At 46.0% G+C, this 15,292-nt stretch overlaps 1 protein-coding gene across 1 annotated transcript in view; it reads right to left on the bottom strand.

The window, feature by feature from the left end:
- Positions 1-11,197, bottom strand: part of LOC122435608 (melanoma-associated antigen B4-like) — an 11,999-nt gene extending 802 nt beyond the window's left edge. Inside the window, 4 exon segments of the mRNA XM_043459771.1 lie at positions 9,704-9,848; positions 9,850-10,392; positions 10,510-10,591; positions 10,995-11,197. Coding sequence (XP_043315706.1) covers positions 9,704-9,848; positions 9,850-10,392; positions 10,510-10,591; positions 10,995-11,197 — 973 coding nt within the window.
- Positions 11,198-15,292: the final 4,095 nt, after the last annotated feature.

Raw genomic sequence — 15,292 nt, forward strand, 5'->3', positions numbered from 1 at the left:
TTATCTTCTTCTTCTGGGACTCCTATGATTCGAATGTTGTTTCACGTTGTCCTAAAGGTGCCTGAGATTGTCCTCCTTTCTTTTGATTCTTTTTTCTTTTTTCCTCTCTGGTTCATTTATTTCCACCATTTTGTCTTCTCCCACACTTACCCTATCTTCTGCCTCTGTTATTCTACTGTTGGTTCCCTCCAGAGTGTTTTTGATCTCATTTATTGCATTATTCATTTTTAATTGACTCTTTTTTATTTTTTCTAGGTCCTTGTTAGACATTTTTTGCATCTTCTCAATCCTTGTCTCCAGGTTATTTATCTGTAACTCCATTTTGTTTTCAAGATTTTGGATCATTTTTATTATAATTATTTTAATTCTTTTTCAGGTAGATTCCCTATCTCCTCCTCTTTTGTTTGGCTTGGTGGGCATTTTTCATGTTCCTTTACCTGCTGGGTATTTCTCTGCCTTTTCATCTTGTTTAGATTGCTGTGTTTGGGGTGGCCTTTCTGTATTCTGGGAATCTGTGGTTCCTTTTTATTGTGGAGGTTTCTCCCAGTGGGTGGGGTTGGACGATTGGCTTGTCAAGGCTTCTTGGTTAGGGAAGCTTGTGTCGGTGTCCTGGTGAGTGGAACTGGATTTCTTCTCTCTGGAGTGCAATGGAGTGTCTAGTAGTGAGTTTTGAGATGGGTCTATGTGTTTGGTGTGACTTTTGGCAGCGTGTATGTTGACGTTCAAGGCTATGTTCCTGCGTTGCTGGAGAATTTGCATGGTATGTCTTGCTCTGGAACTTATTGGCTCTTGGGTGGTGGCTGTTTTCAGTGTAGGCATGGAGGCTTTTGGATGATCTCTTATTAATTAATGTTCCCTGTAGTCAGGAGTTCTGTGATGTTCTCAGGTTTTGGGCTGAAGCGTCTTGCCTCTGGATTTCAGTCTTGTTCTTCCAGTAGCCTCAAGACTTCTCCATCCATACAGCACTGATAATAAAACCTCTAGGTTAATGGTGAAAGGATTCTCCACAGTGGGGGACACCCAGAGAGGTTCACAGAGTTACATGAAGAAGAGGAGAGGGAGGAAGGAGATAGAGGTGAGCAGGAGGAGAAAAAGGGGGACTCAAGAGGAGAGAGACAGATCTAGGCAGTTCTCTGTTCCCAAAGTGTTCTCTGTAGCCCTGACACCCATAGAGATTCACAGAATTGGATTGAGAAGAGAAGAGGGAGGGAAGAAATAGAGGTGATCTGGGGGAGAAACAGGAGAGTCAAAAGGGGGAGAAAATAATCAAACCAATAACCACACTCCCGAGTAAAACTGGGTACTGAAGGTTAGATTCTTAAATGTCCAAAATTGATATCAAATACTGAAAAACAAAGATTAAAAATCTAGAGTAGAGGTTAGACTCTTTAAAATACAATTAAAAAAAACAAAAACAAAAAATTAAAGAAATATATATGAAGTTCACTTTAAAAATAGTGTCCTTTTTTTGCCAGGCTATAGTGGGTTATAAAAATGAAAATTAAGGAGTAATAGAGGAGTAATAGAGGACTTTAAAAAAAAAGAAAGAAAAAATCATTTTAATTAAAAAATAATAATAGTAAAAATATATCTAGGAATTTTTCTGGAGCTTTTGTGGGCTGTGTGGGTTCAGTTCAGTTTCAGATAGCTCCTTGTTCCAGCTTACACTTCTCAATATCTCTAGGCCCCTTCTTGTGTAGTTGGTGTTAACTACAGCAATTTTAATCTGTTGCACCTGTCACTTCTGAAGCCGTTCCCTTTGTTTATTTGGCTTCTGTTTGCAGGTCTCTACAGTGTCTAATTTCTGCCCTGACACAAGTGGGCGGAGGTGGTCTCTTGTTTAGGTTCGCTTGTTCAGTCATGCTGTGGGGAGGGAGGGGCACTGCAGACAAATGTCACTGGCGTGTGTGGGGAGCACTCGGAGTGTTCCAGTCACACTGGGTTTGCCCCCACTCATGGCATGTGTGCTTTCCCAGTCTACACTGCTCTGGCTCCAGCCTGCTCTACAGGGAGCGGGCCCTGATTTGCGTGTACTTCCCAGGCCCAAGCCACTCAGGTTCAAGTTTTGGGGTAATCCACAAAGGCACAGGCTCAGTTGGGCCTGCTTTTTGTGCCTTCCCTGGCCCAAGCAGTTCAGGCACCCAGGAGCTTGACGAGCGCACTCTCCCCAGGTGCGGTGCGCTTTCTCCCCTCCGCGGTCCCAGTCTCAGTTTCTGGGCACGCTGTTCGGGTGTGCCTTGTGTCTCTTCTGGGGAGCTGATCTCTGGATGCGACCCTCCCAGAGGATGTCAAACATCAAGAATCTCAGGAAGTCTTTGGTTAGAGACTGGAAGCCTGTTTGCAGTTTGGTAGGGGATGCCCTCTCTGGAGCTGAGTTTTCCCCTTTCCCCTACCCCCTGTCTCCTGCCTCCAGTGGGGAATGGGCCAGTCCGCAGCCGGCTAGCTCTTCTCTGGTATTCGCTCAGTCCTTTGTTCTGGGAACGGGCGGGCAGTGCCTAGATTTAGGGCTTTTCACAGGTTAATTCTCTCTCTCTTGGTATCCCACAGTTTAAGTTGCTATCTCGCCTTAGCTCCCCCCGATTGCCCTCAGGGATTTCAGGCCCGATCCTTACTTTTAGCAATGCCGCCTGCTCCTCTACGTTCAGCCCCCACTTGCTGGTGTCGGATGTGAGCGTCTGGGGTACTTTTCTGCTGGGAGTTGCTTTTAGGCATGTAATCTGTGGATTTATTTTTCCTCCCAGTTAGATTGCCTTCCAAGATTGGAAACCTTCCCCCAGACCCGCTGGTGAGAGGGTTTCCTGATATTTGGAAACTTCCTCTATTAAGACTCCCTTCCTGGGATGGATCTCCATCCCTAACTGTATTGTCTCTCTTTTTATCTTTTATATTTTGTCCTACCTCCTTTCGAAGACAATGGGGTGCTTTTCTGGGTGCATGATATCCTCTGCTAGTGATCAGAAGTTGTTTTGTGAAGTTTGCTCAGCATTCAAATGATCTTTTGATTAATTTGTGGGGGAGAAAGTGGTCTCCCTGTCCTATTCCTCTGCCATCTTAGCTCCTCCTCTGATAGGTTTCTTATTCAAGGTAGGTAGGGAAGTAAGAACATATCCGCTAGCAAAATAATGTCTCATAAAATAAAGTCTGTGATCACAGGAATGCGATCAGGTACTGTAATGTAACCATAGGAGTGGCACCTATCAACTTGACATATCTATTGATTAGAAGTAAAAGAGCTGAATAGATATTTCTCCAAAGAAGACATACAAAAGGCCAATGGGTCCATGAAAAGTTGCTCAACATCACTCAATTCATTTCAGTCTCTCATTCATGTCCAACTCTTTGCGACCCCATGGACTGTAGCATGCCAGGCTTCCCTGTCCATCACCAAGTCCTGGAGCTTACTCAAACTCATGTTCATCGAGTCCATGATGCCATTCAACAAATCGAAAACTCTGTCGTCCCCTTCTCCTCCCGCCTTCAATCTTTCCCATAATTGTTTTTACAATTTATGGATCTATTATTTCAAAATAAAGGGTTTGAAATAAACAGGGAGGCTGTAACTCGTGGTTCAGTTGATAGTGTCCAGGTTTTCTCTCCTTATGGGACAGGCTTCCTAAGCCCATTGCAATTGACTGAGTCACCTGATTAGAATATGCTTCTGATAGAGGCAGTGATTTAAAATAGAATGCTGAGCTTTACAAAGATACTAGGATATGAGGAAATGCTTATGTAAACAGAGAAAGAGAGTCAAGAGATAATCTCTGAGTTACAAGAAGTTGAAAAGGCTAAAAAAAATAGAGATTATATCTACTAAAAGGGGAGCATATTAACTTCAGCAACAAAAGGAATACAGGGGATAATTGAAACTGCTGGCGATCTTTGTGGTTAGGTCATCTTACCCTGTTGGCATTTGCCAGCAATGGATGCAACATTCTTAGTAACACAGACATCTTTTCATTCAACAGTAACATCTCAGACAGTGAAAGGTGATTTATGTTTTACTCTAAAGATCATGAGAAGACAGTGGGAAGGGCTGATTTATAACAATTAAAAAAAATCTTTTCAAATCCATCAATCAGAGTTATTACAATAACAAAGAGGTAGTTTGTGTGTCCTTTCTCCACAGGCATGTAACGGGATGCAAATTCTACATCTCTAAATAAGGGAAATGTAGAATCTAAACTCTATACAATGTGGAAAATCTTTAGAAGCTGTGGGGCAGGAAGGATTCTCTTCTGTCAGACATCAACAAGACCTCTCCCAAAATGTGGGAAAGTGGGACAAACACAAGAAGAACTGGTGAAGGAGAAGAGTTGTGAGGAGCTTGTTGTTGAGTCCTGTCTGATTCTTTGCAACAACATTGACTGTAGCCTGCCAGGCACCAGTGTTCATAGGATTTCTGAGGCAAGAATACTAGAATGGGTTGCCTTTCCCTTCTGCAGGGGCACTTCCCAACCCAGGGATCGAACCTGGGTCTCCTTCATTGCAGGCAGATTCTTTACCCTCTGAGCCACCAGGGAAGCCCCCTTTCTAAAGGTAGCCAGATAATGTTTAGACCATGTTCTTTCGTTTTTGGTCGATTCCAACCCTGCAGGCACCGTCGGTTTGAATTTTATAAGCACACAAAGTGGAGGCATTCATGGCTTACAGTGTCTGGATTTGTACACACAAAGGGAAAGATATTGGGAGTCTAGGTGCAGAGAAATGCAGAAGAAAGTGACACTAGTTCTAGCACTGTAAAGAAATTTAATAGCCCAAAGTTGAAAAATTTGTATGGGGTGGCATGGAGACCTCCTCTGTTTGAAGATATTCACCTCAGGTTGGGACTCGAGCCCACATGACTGGGACTGAAACCCACCTGGCCGGGACTTGAATCCAGCCAAAATCCTGTTTGGGACTTGAACCATGGTCTTTTAAATAGAATCACTCACCTAGTGCCTGGCCTTACTGAGGCTCAGCTTTTTCTGTCTCAAAACACAAGGAATTCAGAAAGGCAAAGTGTAAGTCAGGAAATAGAATTACTAATATAGAACGCTTGTAAGAGATGGAAGCAGGCAGGTGATGGAGCTCTGCCCTGAGGATTAAGTGGGCTACATTTTATAATCAAAGGAAAGTGAAAGAGGGGGAAAGACTGACGTCTTTGAATAGAGCTCAGGCCTACATCACTCACTCCCACTTCATTTGGGGCAGGAGAGTATCTGACCCTATGAGGTCAAGCTCGGATTATCATAGTACATCTTCAAATCAGTAGAAGGGTGGTGACATTCTTCTTTTACCTATGGGACTGGAGCATATCTCATGTTTTATTTATAGCTTCATATTTAAGCAAGCCTGCTTCCTTTCACAATTTTCTGATATATTTCTTGAGCGATCAATAACTTACAGTGGTCTCCCAAAGGTTCCTAGGTTTCTCTATCTCTAAGCCTCTACTAGACTTCTGTAGCTACCCATGTGTCTGTCTGTCTGTGCTCAGGCCCTCATTCATGTCTGACTCGTTGCAACCCCATTAACTGTAGCACTCTAGGCTCTCTGTCTGTGGGATTCTCCAGGCAGGAATACTGAAATGGGTAGCCATTTCCTCCTCCAGGGGATGTTCCACACCCAGGGATTGAACCTTCGTCTCCCACATTGCAGGTGAATGCTTTTTCACCGAGTCACCTGGGACAGGTACCTGTATGCTATGCTATTGTATCCCTGTCATATGGAAGCAGGCTCCCCCAGCCAAGAGCAGTCATTTCTCTTGGTGGGTGTCCTCTCCATGAGGGTCTCCAGCTTGGACCATTGTCTGGAATTTAGTGAACAAGGTTCTTCCCAACAAGAGGAGGGGACAGTCTTGCATGATCAGAAACTGATGATCAAAGGTAAACCTCCTAGCAAGGACTTGATGGGAGGGGCAGGTCACTTGGTTTGGGACCTTCCTTCCATCCCCATTATCATGGAGGATTGGAATGACAAGGTCCAAGGGAAATCAGCACAGGGGAGCTGCCCCACATATAAAATAACTGTCCTCCCTGCCACATCAAGGGTTACCTGAGGCTCCTCTGGAGAAATGACCAGGTGTCCTTTGGGAGCCAGGGAGTTTCCGGGGCTCCATGAGTATTCGGTCCCCTCGGCCAGCTTGGTCTGGCAGCCTCGAGTCTCCTATAGGACTGGAGGGACTGTGGTCATGATTCTGGTGGCCCTCTAATTTGTGTATCTATCGGGTCGGGTACTAGTGTTTTCCCAAACAGGGAGCATTCGTCCTTCCAGTCAGCCTCCTGGCTGTACATAGATCCATCCTTTGTGCATGAGACAGTGGCTCTGATCCAGGCTGCCTGGATTCTGTCCCCGCCATGGGCTTTGGTAAGGGAGAGTAACCCTGAGGTGGTGAGGGGTTTGAGCTGTCACTTTGTGTAATCATGCTTTTTCCTGTTGTCCCTGAATCTCTTTTGCCTGCTCAACCCTATCTCTATCATTGAGTATGCCAAAGGCAAAATCCATGAGTTGATTTATGGGGGTCTTTGGTCTAAAGCTGCCTACATGGTACATTAGAGGAAGATGTTCCGGCAGACTGTTCCACACCCTCAGAACTGGGAAGGCAGCAGTTCAGGTTGTGGTTCTTGGGAAAGTAGACTAAGAAGCTGATCATATAAAATATCAGTCTCCTGTTGGAGAAAGAGGCACTTTGAAAGGGGTGTGAGCGCTTTCACAGGAGGGAGTTAAAAGGAGTTCTTTAGACATGGATTTTGGAATACGGTCATGAACATTTGGATCCATGGGACTTCACTCCTCCCCGCCCATTTTTGGGTTAGGATGTCAGAAGACAGGGACCAATGGGAGTTATTTGTTCTGGTGCACTCCCAGTGTCAACAGTGGGTTCCCTGTGAGCACCTGAAATCTACCTGGTTGGTGAGCCTGAGGAGGCCCATTGGGTTAGTCTTGAAAAGGAACAGAAGCCAGTGGGAGGAAAAATGATCAGTGTCCAAGGGCCTACAGTCTTCAGAGAGGGAGGGAAGAGACCTAGGCTGTGAGCCAACTAAAGGGTTTAGTGTTATCACTGAAGTAAAACAAAAAGAGAGAGCTGAAAGGTAGGACTGGAGCAGCACAAGGCAGTGATACCAATACTAGGCAAAAGGTCCTCTCAGGCTATTGCTGTTGTGATGTTGAAGAGGGCTCCTCTTTGGACTCCTGAAGTGGCTCCTTGCTAAGAATCCGCCTGCAGTGCAGGAGATGTGAGTTCAATCAGGATTGGGGAGATACACTAAAGAAGGAAATGGTAATCCACTCAAGTATTGTTGCCTGGGAAATCCTGTGGACAGAGGATCCGGGGGGCTTCAGTCCAAGGGGCCACAAAGGGTTGGGCATGACTTAGCGACTGACCACATAACTGTATAGAGTGAAAGAGGCAACACCTAACCAGCAAGGAGGCCCAAAGATCAAGAGACAGTCTGAGAAGTCTGGAGAGCAGGATAGAAGCGAAATTCAGGATACGAGGGAAGGTGTAGAGCTATGAAGTGGGGGAGGCTGGAGTTCCTGGTTGTGGATCTTGGGGGAAGTGGAGTGTCTACTAGGCAGAGAGTCCTAAGCCTGCTGAGAAAGGTGCTCACTTACTGCCTCTGCTCTGGGGTTGACAAAGTCTGCTTGAGATCCCCAGGAGGGAGGGGCTCGCCCACAGTGTAAAGTCGGGGTGCAGTGAGGCAGGCCAAAAATCTAGAGAAGGATGCAGAGTTCCCCAGTTTTGGCCCCTGATGCAGTTCTGGAGTTCAAGAATCAGACTGGGATTAAGAACATGTAGGGAGGGAATTGGGCTCAAGGTCTTACAGAGGGCAAACTCACCCAATCAAGTCCCTGATTATTTGTATGGTCTTAATTTGAACGTCATGCAGTCTTCTCCGTTAAACTTCTCACCTCAAAATGGATAGAGCCATAGAGGAAGTGACAAAGACTAAGAGGAGAAAAGTCTTGGCCTCAGTGGACGCCTTCACCATTGGAAATTCTGTTTCTATCAGGCCCAAGGACAGCCACCCAAGTGTTCTTGGGGTATGCACAGCCTGGGGGTACTCCTTGCAACTCTCAATTGAGGGGAGCCATGACACAGCTGACACAGATCTTGCTCTGTGGGTCATGGAAGGAGAACAAAGCAGAGAGTGACAGAAAGCAAGTTTTTATGGGAGAGACAGAGGGAAAATCAGGGGTCTCCAGCCAGCAGTTTGGGCAAGCCCACTGGAGTTCACTGCAGCAGCAATCCGAGTCTTGGTACCAAATATGTCACTGGTGAAAAGAGATTTCCTCAGTTGTTGCCCTTGCAAAGAAAGGGAAGGACTCTGCACTAGTGCACATCAGGGGACTTGTCTTATGAAGGTCACTTTATCAGTCTTGTGAACTTGAGAAAATTGCACGTTATCCATCTATAAATGGAGTCTGCTATATCCTATCCTACATGAATGCTGGAATGCATGTACTACATATAAATCAGAGTCATACTGATTAAGAAACACTGGTCTTTCATTTAATGGAAGTTATGGTTATTATGAACCTCCAAAGTACCACCTTCCTATCTGAGGTTATTTTTATCCAGTAGATAGCAGAGACTATGCAGTGCATTTGGACAAAAGAAATAAATATTCTTAAATGAGCTAAATTCAGGCAAAGTATATTTTATTTTTACCAAAAAAAAAAAAGTTAGAGGAAATAAGGCAAACTACAAATTAAAGGTTTTTGCCATTATGATTGCTTAATTGTTTTTTGGTTTCTGAAAATTTTCTGTGGTCTTGTTTCACATTACCATGAAAATCTCTCTTTCAGCGACATCTTACCTACTTCCAGATCATAAAGAAAATACAGATGGTTCATGAATTTGTTTTACATCTACCAAATCTGCAACTTTAAAAACCGTAAGACAGCAATACGTAAGACAGGAGTATCATTACCAAATCAATATTCTGAAGAAAAAGAATCTGTTAGAAGTAAAAATGAAAAAAATGAAATAAATAATATGCAGTTTAAAACAGGAAGACAATAGAGATCTAAACTTGGTTTGATCGACCCCTACTAACCTGCACTGTATAGAAGCTTGACTACTCTTTGAGAAAATTCTTTTCCAATGTCATCTTACCTCGTTTAGATGCTGAACAACATATTCAATACTTTCAATGTGTTTTACAAATACCCAAACTGCGGCTTTCAAAACTTTAAACAGCAAACTGTGATTTATATGATTAATACATTTGTATTCTGAAGCACAATAAACCTTATGAAAAGTAACATTTGAAAATACTAAACTCCTCCCTCATCTCCTTACCAATCTAATTTAAATCAACTTTCACTAGCTATTTCTCCTATGGATAAAGGAAACAAGATATATATTTTTTTGAAATGAATTGTACCTAAACTCCCTTACTACATAAAAGTGTAAAGAACATACAAGTTTTGTTCCCTCCACCCCTACTACTCTTTACTAGTTAGGAGCCTGACAGCTCTGTTCCAACACAAAAGGGAAGAAAATGGCCGGGTCCCCCTCCCTAGATGTGGGAGGAGTTGTAAGACTATGCCCTGGAAGGGGCACTGGCTTCAGCCATCCTTGGAGCCCTGGCCGCGCCTCTCAGCCCTGCTCTCTCCGCCGGATCTCTCAGAGCCTCGTCATAGAAGTCTAGGAAGGAACTAGGGACCCTATGGAGGATCTTGGCCAGCACCTCCAACACCTGCATCTTATTGGTCTCAACACAAGCTCTCGGGCCCCACAGGAACTCGTAGCATGGAGAATCACTATTGGGCACTGGTCGGTACTTCAGGTACTTCCTCTGCACCAGATCTTTGGTGATGAGCCTTCTGGTCTCCCCAAAGATCCAGTGCCTCCACCCAGCATAGACCTCCAACACACAGTAATTCCCAGATCCCCTCCCCAGTTGCGTGGTTACTCTTCCTGAAGATAATGCCCAGGAGCACCATGAGGAGACCGGACTTGGGCAGCCCTCCTTCATCACTTGGACCTTCATCGCCCCTGAGGTTGAGCTTGCTGATGAGGGCGTAGATCTTCGTGCTACGGTCGACATCCATCAGCTCCAGGCCAAACACCAGCTCCACACGCTCAGAGGCTCTCCTGAGGATCTTGGGGAAGTGCTGCCTGTACTTCCTGCTGACGACCTTCAGCAGGGTGTTCTGTGTAAGGGGCTGCTGCTTGGGGTACTTGTCCAGCAGGAACCCCACCAGCATGCTGGCCTTTGGAGTCGGAGGATCTTTGCGAGTGATCTGAGTGGCCGGGGCTGCCTGGGAGGCACCTACACTTTCCTCCTCTGGGCCCTGGGCACCTTCATCAGATCCTGTGCAGAAAGGCCCTGCATCAGGAGAGCTAGGGGCCATGGCTCCCCGAAGCTCCTGGTGATCACCAGAAGCAGGGGAGCTGGAGGAAAAACCCTGAGGGACAGACAAGGGGGAGGAGGGGACACTTCTTCGGGGGCTGCAGCACTAGCCTGGGCCTCCTGGGAAGTGAGCGTCTCCCTGGACCTGTGGCATTTCACACGGGCATGGTACTTGTTCTTGTGCCTCCGAGGCATGGTGACACAGGTTATGGATCACAGGTGTGTGCAGGCAGGGTGGCAGGCAAGGAGGGCACCTAAAGGAGGGGCAAGCAGATGTTGTGAGCAACTTCAGTGAGGAGAGTCCTCCCCGGCTTTACGCAAAGCCGCCTCTGAGGGGTCCTTGAGGCCAGTCCTCTTGGACCGACAAGTCTCATGTTCTCCTGTTGAGCCTGTCCCTTGAGACTGCTGAGTAGGAAGTGAGAGTGATTGCTGGGGCGCAGCCAGACAGCCCTGCCTGGACGATAGAGGGAGGCCTGTTGGGGCTGGCACGGGGGCAGTTCCTCTCAGTTCACATTCAGAGTCATGGTAAAAACTGGGGCAGACTCCCTCATGGCCACCCCCACCTACAAACCCATTCACCCTGTTCCCTCTCTCGCTCTAAAGTTGACGCTCCCACCTTCCCTGTTACCCCAGAGGAGGACAGGAGGGAGTGCTCACGCCCCCAGTGAAGAATGCCGGCACCCGCCCTTCTGCTGTCTCAAGGGTGCCCCTTCACAAGCAAGCTCCAACCTCCCCTGACAGAACGACACCCCCGTCGCCGTGTTTGACTGGGAGGAAGCGCTGACCACAGGGGAGGGTCCTGAGTTGGCCGTGTGACGCGGAGGATGGTCATTACTCTGATTCCTCCCGAGCCCGGACATCCTTCCTCTGCTGACTGGCTGCCGGTCCTTCAGAACGAGGTCTCCGCTTCCCTGAGTGTCCCGTGATGGCGATCGCAGTCAGGGATCCTCTCAGCCTTTAGAACTGCTGAGGTGCTGACCGGTTGCTCTCCCACCAAGTCATGCTGGATAAAGGGTTAGGCGTGGCCGCCAATCATGGGTGTGGAGACCCTCAGTCCCCCCACAGGTCCCTCCTTCAATCCATAGAATCCCGGACTTCCTTCTACTGAACAGAGCCAGGGTCCACCAACCCTGCTCCCAGATCCACCACCCCTGGACCCAGGTTATGTCCTGAGAACCCACGTACGAAGCCAATGGACATTGCCCTAAGAGCCAGGCCCGAGCCTCCAGGCAGAGAGCAGGTACAGGGTTTCCGGGGAGCTGTGAAGTCCCCTCTTTTCGGATGGAAAGGGTGTTCGGAGTGCCAGGGCGTATCTTTGTACCTATGCAGTGCACTTGTAACTCATATCACCTCCGACTTGGACACCTGATGAGACCTCGGACTCCTCCCTCTGGTCACAGTTACAGCAGCTCTCTAAGATAGCAGCCCTCTCAAAGATGGCATGAGCCCCAGCCTGGTTAGCTGGCCGTCACTTCCTATCATGCGCATCTGGACTCCAGGAGGATAGCAGGGGCGGGGCCTGGGTGGGCGGGCTTCCGGGGGAATTTCCGGCAAGGTGGGGATGTGGTCCTTTCTTGTCCTCATAGGGGGTCCTGCGACGTCACTGCTGAGCTCAGTCAGCTGGCCTCACTCCTTGCCTCGCACTTCTCTCAGTAAACCAAGCAGGAAGAATTTGGGAGCCCGAGACTGACAGCCTAATTTCTAGTGTGGGAGTTGGACAAATATATCACCAGTAAAGGATGATAAAAGACTATGGTGGAGGACTTCCACTTATGGAAAAATGAAGTAGATATATTTTTTCCAATTCCTTTCACTAAGTACAGCTCAAATATAAGATATTATATAGAAAATAAGTACAGGAAGACTCAATGGTGGAGAGAAGATGGAAGACCAGATAGGGATGTCAAGACCTGAGGAATGACATGGGAGTGAGGTCCCTGGATTTTCTTTTCACCTCATATGTCTTAGACTGTCTGCTGAAGAAGCTAGCTACACAGAAATGGCAACCAGTGAGGACAGCCACCCAAGAAAAGCAGCTCTCCTTAGCCAAAAGACCAGGAAAGGTGTGGTCCAGCAAGACACAAAAGAGCCACTCTACTACAGTCAAACACCACAGACTAAACTGCACAAACCAAGGCTGAGGGGAGAGAGAACCTAGATTTTCATTCTGGCTAGGAAGGAAATGGCAACCCACTCCAGTATTCTTGCCTGGAAAATCCCATGGATGGAGAAGCCTGGTAGGCTACAGGCTGAAATACAGTATTCTAACACTCCCCATCCCACCAAGGTAGCATTACAGAAGGCAGTACTTTCATCCCTGCCAGATGGTACTAAGCCCTGGCCCCCAAGATATTAGTGGAGACCATGTAGGGAATCTGAATATCTGTTACCATCTGATATTAATGACAGCACCCCTTCCCTTCCCTGCCAAAGCAGTATCTGAGAAGGCCTAGTGGAGAGTCATGATTTTCCCTATCATAACATGGTAACAAGGTCACTCCCCCTCCCCACTCCACTAACAGTGCTCACTAGTGGGAAGCACTAATGAGGTACTCCTACCCCTCCCAGCCGGGGTACTAAGAGCAGAAATCTATGGGAGACCTAAATTCACCGTTGCTCAGGAATATCAAGAGGGCTCTCCCCTCCTTGGGTGTCAAAAGACACTGAGCAGGGAAGCTTGACTTCTACCCTCAATCGCATCTTATTTATTTTTTCCATTTATTTTTATTAGTTGGAGGCTAATTACTTTACAATATTGTAGTGGTTTTTGTCATACACTGACATGAATCAGCCATGGATTTACATGTATTCCCCATCCCGATCCCCTCTCCCACCTCCCTCTCCACCTGATTCCTCTGGGTCTTCCCAGTGCACCAGGCCCGAGCACTTGTCTCATGCATCCAACCTGGGCTGGTGATCTGTTTCACTATAGATAATATCAGATGCTGTTCTCTCAAACATCCCACCCTCGCCTTCTCCCACAGAGTCCAAAAGTCTGTTCTGTATATCTGTGTCTCTTTTTCTGTTTTGCATATAGGGTTATCGTTACCATCTTTCTAAATTCCATATATATGTGTTAGTATGCTGTAATGTTCTTTATCTTTCTGGCTTACTTCACTCTGTATAATGGGCTCCAGTTTCATCCATCTCATTAGAACTGATTCAAATGAATTCTTTTTAATGGCTGAGTAATATTCCATGGTGTTTATGTACCACAGCTTCCTTATCCATTCGTCTGCTGATGGGCATCTAGGTTGCTTCCATGTCCTGGCTATTATAAACAGTGCTGCGATGAACATTGGGGTGCACGTGTCTCTTTCAGATCTGGTTCCTCAGTGTGTATGCCCAGGAGTGGTATTGCTGGGTCATATGGCGTTCTATTTCCATTTTTTTAAGAAACTCCACACTGTTCTCCATAGCGCTGTGCTAGTTTGCATTCCCACCAACAGAGTCAGAGGGTTCCCTTTTATCCACACCCTCTCCAGCATTTATTGCATGTAGACTTTTGGATAGCAGCCATCCTGACTGGCGTGTAATGGTACCTCATTGTGGTTTTGATTTGCATTTCTCTGATAATGAGTGATGTTGTGCATCTTTTCATGTGTTTGTTAGCCATCTGTATGTCTTCTTTGGAAATGTCTGTTTAGTTCTTTGGCCCATTTTTTGATGGGGTCGTTTATTTTTCTGGAATTGAGCTGCAGGAGTTGCTTGTATACTTTTGAGATTAATCCTTTGTCTGTTGTTTTGTTTGCTATTATTTTCTCCCATTCTGAAGGCTGTCTTTTCACCTTGCTTATAGTTTCCTTTGTTGTGCAAAAGCTCTTAAGTTTCATTAGGTCCCGTTTGTTTATTTTTGCTTTTCTTTCCAATATTCTAGGAGGTGGGTCATAGAGGATCCTGCTATGATTTGTGTCAGAGAGTGTTTTGCCCATGTTCTCCTCTAGGAGTTTTATAGTTTCTGGTCTTACATTTAGATCTTTAATCCATTTTGAGTTTATTTTTGTTATGGTGTTAGAAAGTTTTCTAGTTTCATTCTTCTACAAGTGGTTGACCAGTTTTCCCAGCACCACTTGTTAAAGAGGTTGTCTTTTTTCCATTGTATATCCTTGCCTCCTTTGTCGAAGATAAGGTGTCCATAGGTACCTGGATTTATCTCTGGGCTTTCTATTTTGTTCCATTGATCTATATTTCTGTCTTTGTGCCAGTACCATACTGTCTTAATGACTGTGGCTTTGTAGTAGAGCCTGAAGTCAGGTAGGTTGATTCCTCCAGTTCCATTCTTCTTTCTCAACATTGCTTTGGCTATTCGAGGTTTTTTGTATTTCCATACAAATTGTGAATTTATTTGTTCTAGTTCTGTGAAGAATACCATTGGTAGCTTGATAGGGATTGCACTGAATCTATAGATTGCTTTGGGTAGTATAGTCCTTTTCACAATATTGATTCTTCCAATCCATGAACACGGTATATTTCTCCATCTGTTTGTATCCACCCTTTTGAAACTCTAAAGAAGAAAGACTGTTACTGCCTTGATCTTTATCACATACCCCTGTCTGACTCCTCCCTATTCACCAGGGAGGGGTGTATAGTTATTGAGGCACTACCTACTGTTTTACCCCTTTGCCTGGCAAGGTAATAAATCCACTTTTTCCTTCTCCTCCATAACTCTGTCTTCGTATTACTGTTTGGCACACATTATTGATGCACAGAGAGCCAAGATTTTGGCAACAGGATGGCTTTATAACTTTGTCAGGCAAATGGGGACACAGTGGGCTCCTGCCTTTAAAAATTATGTTTCCCAAGCCCAGAGGATTTTATGAGGGGTTTCATAATAATGGTTCAAGGGGCAAGGGAGGGTGGGGCCTGCACTTCTTTAATCTCCTCTCAGGTGGTCTCCAGAAAAATCTGTGGATAGTGACTGCAGTCATGAAGTTAAAAGTTGCTTGCTCCTTGGA

Source organism: Cervus canadensis, chromosome X (genome assembly GCF_019320065.1).
Source record: "Cervus canadensis isolate Bull #8, Minnesota chromosome X, ASM1932006v1, whole genome shotgun sequence".
Taxonomy (NCBI): Eukaryota; Metazoa; Chordata; class Mammalia; order Artiodactyla; family Cervidae; genus Cervus; species Cervus canadensis.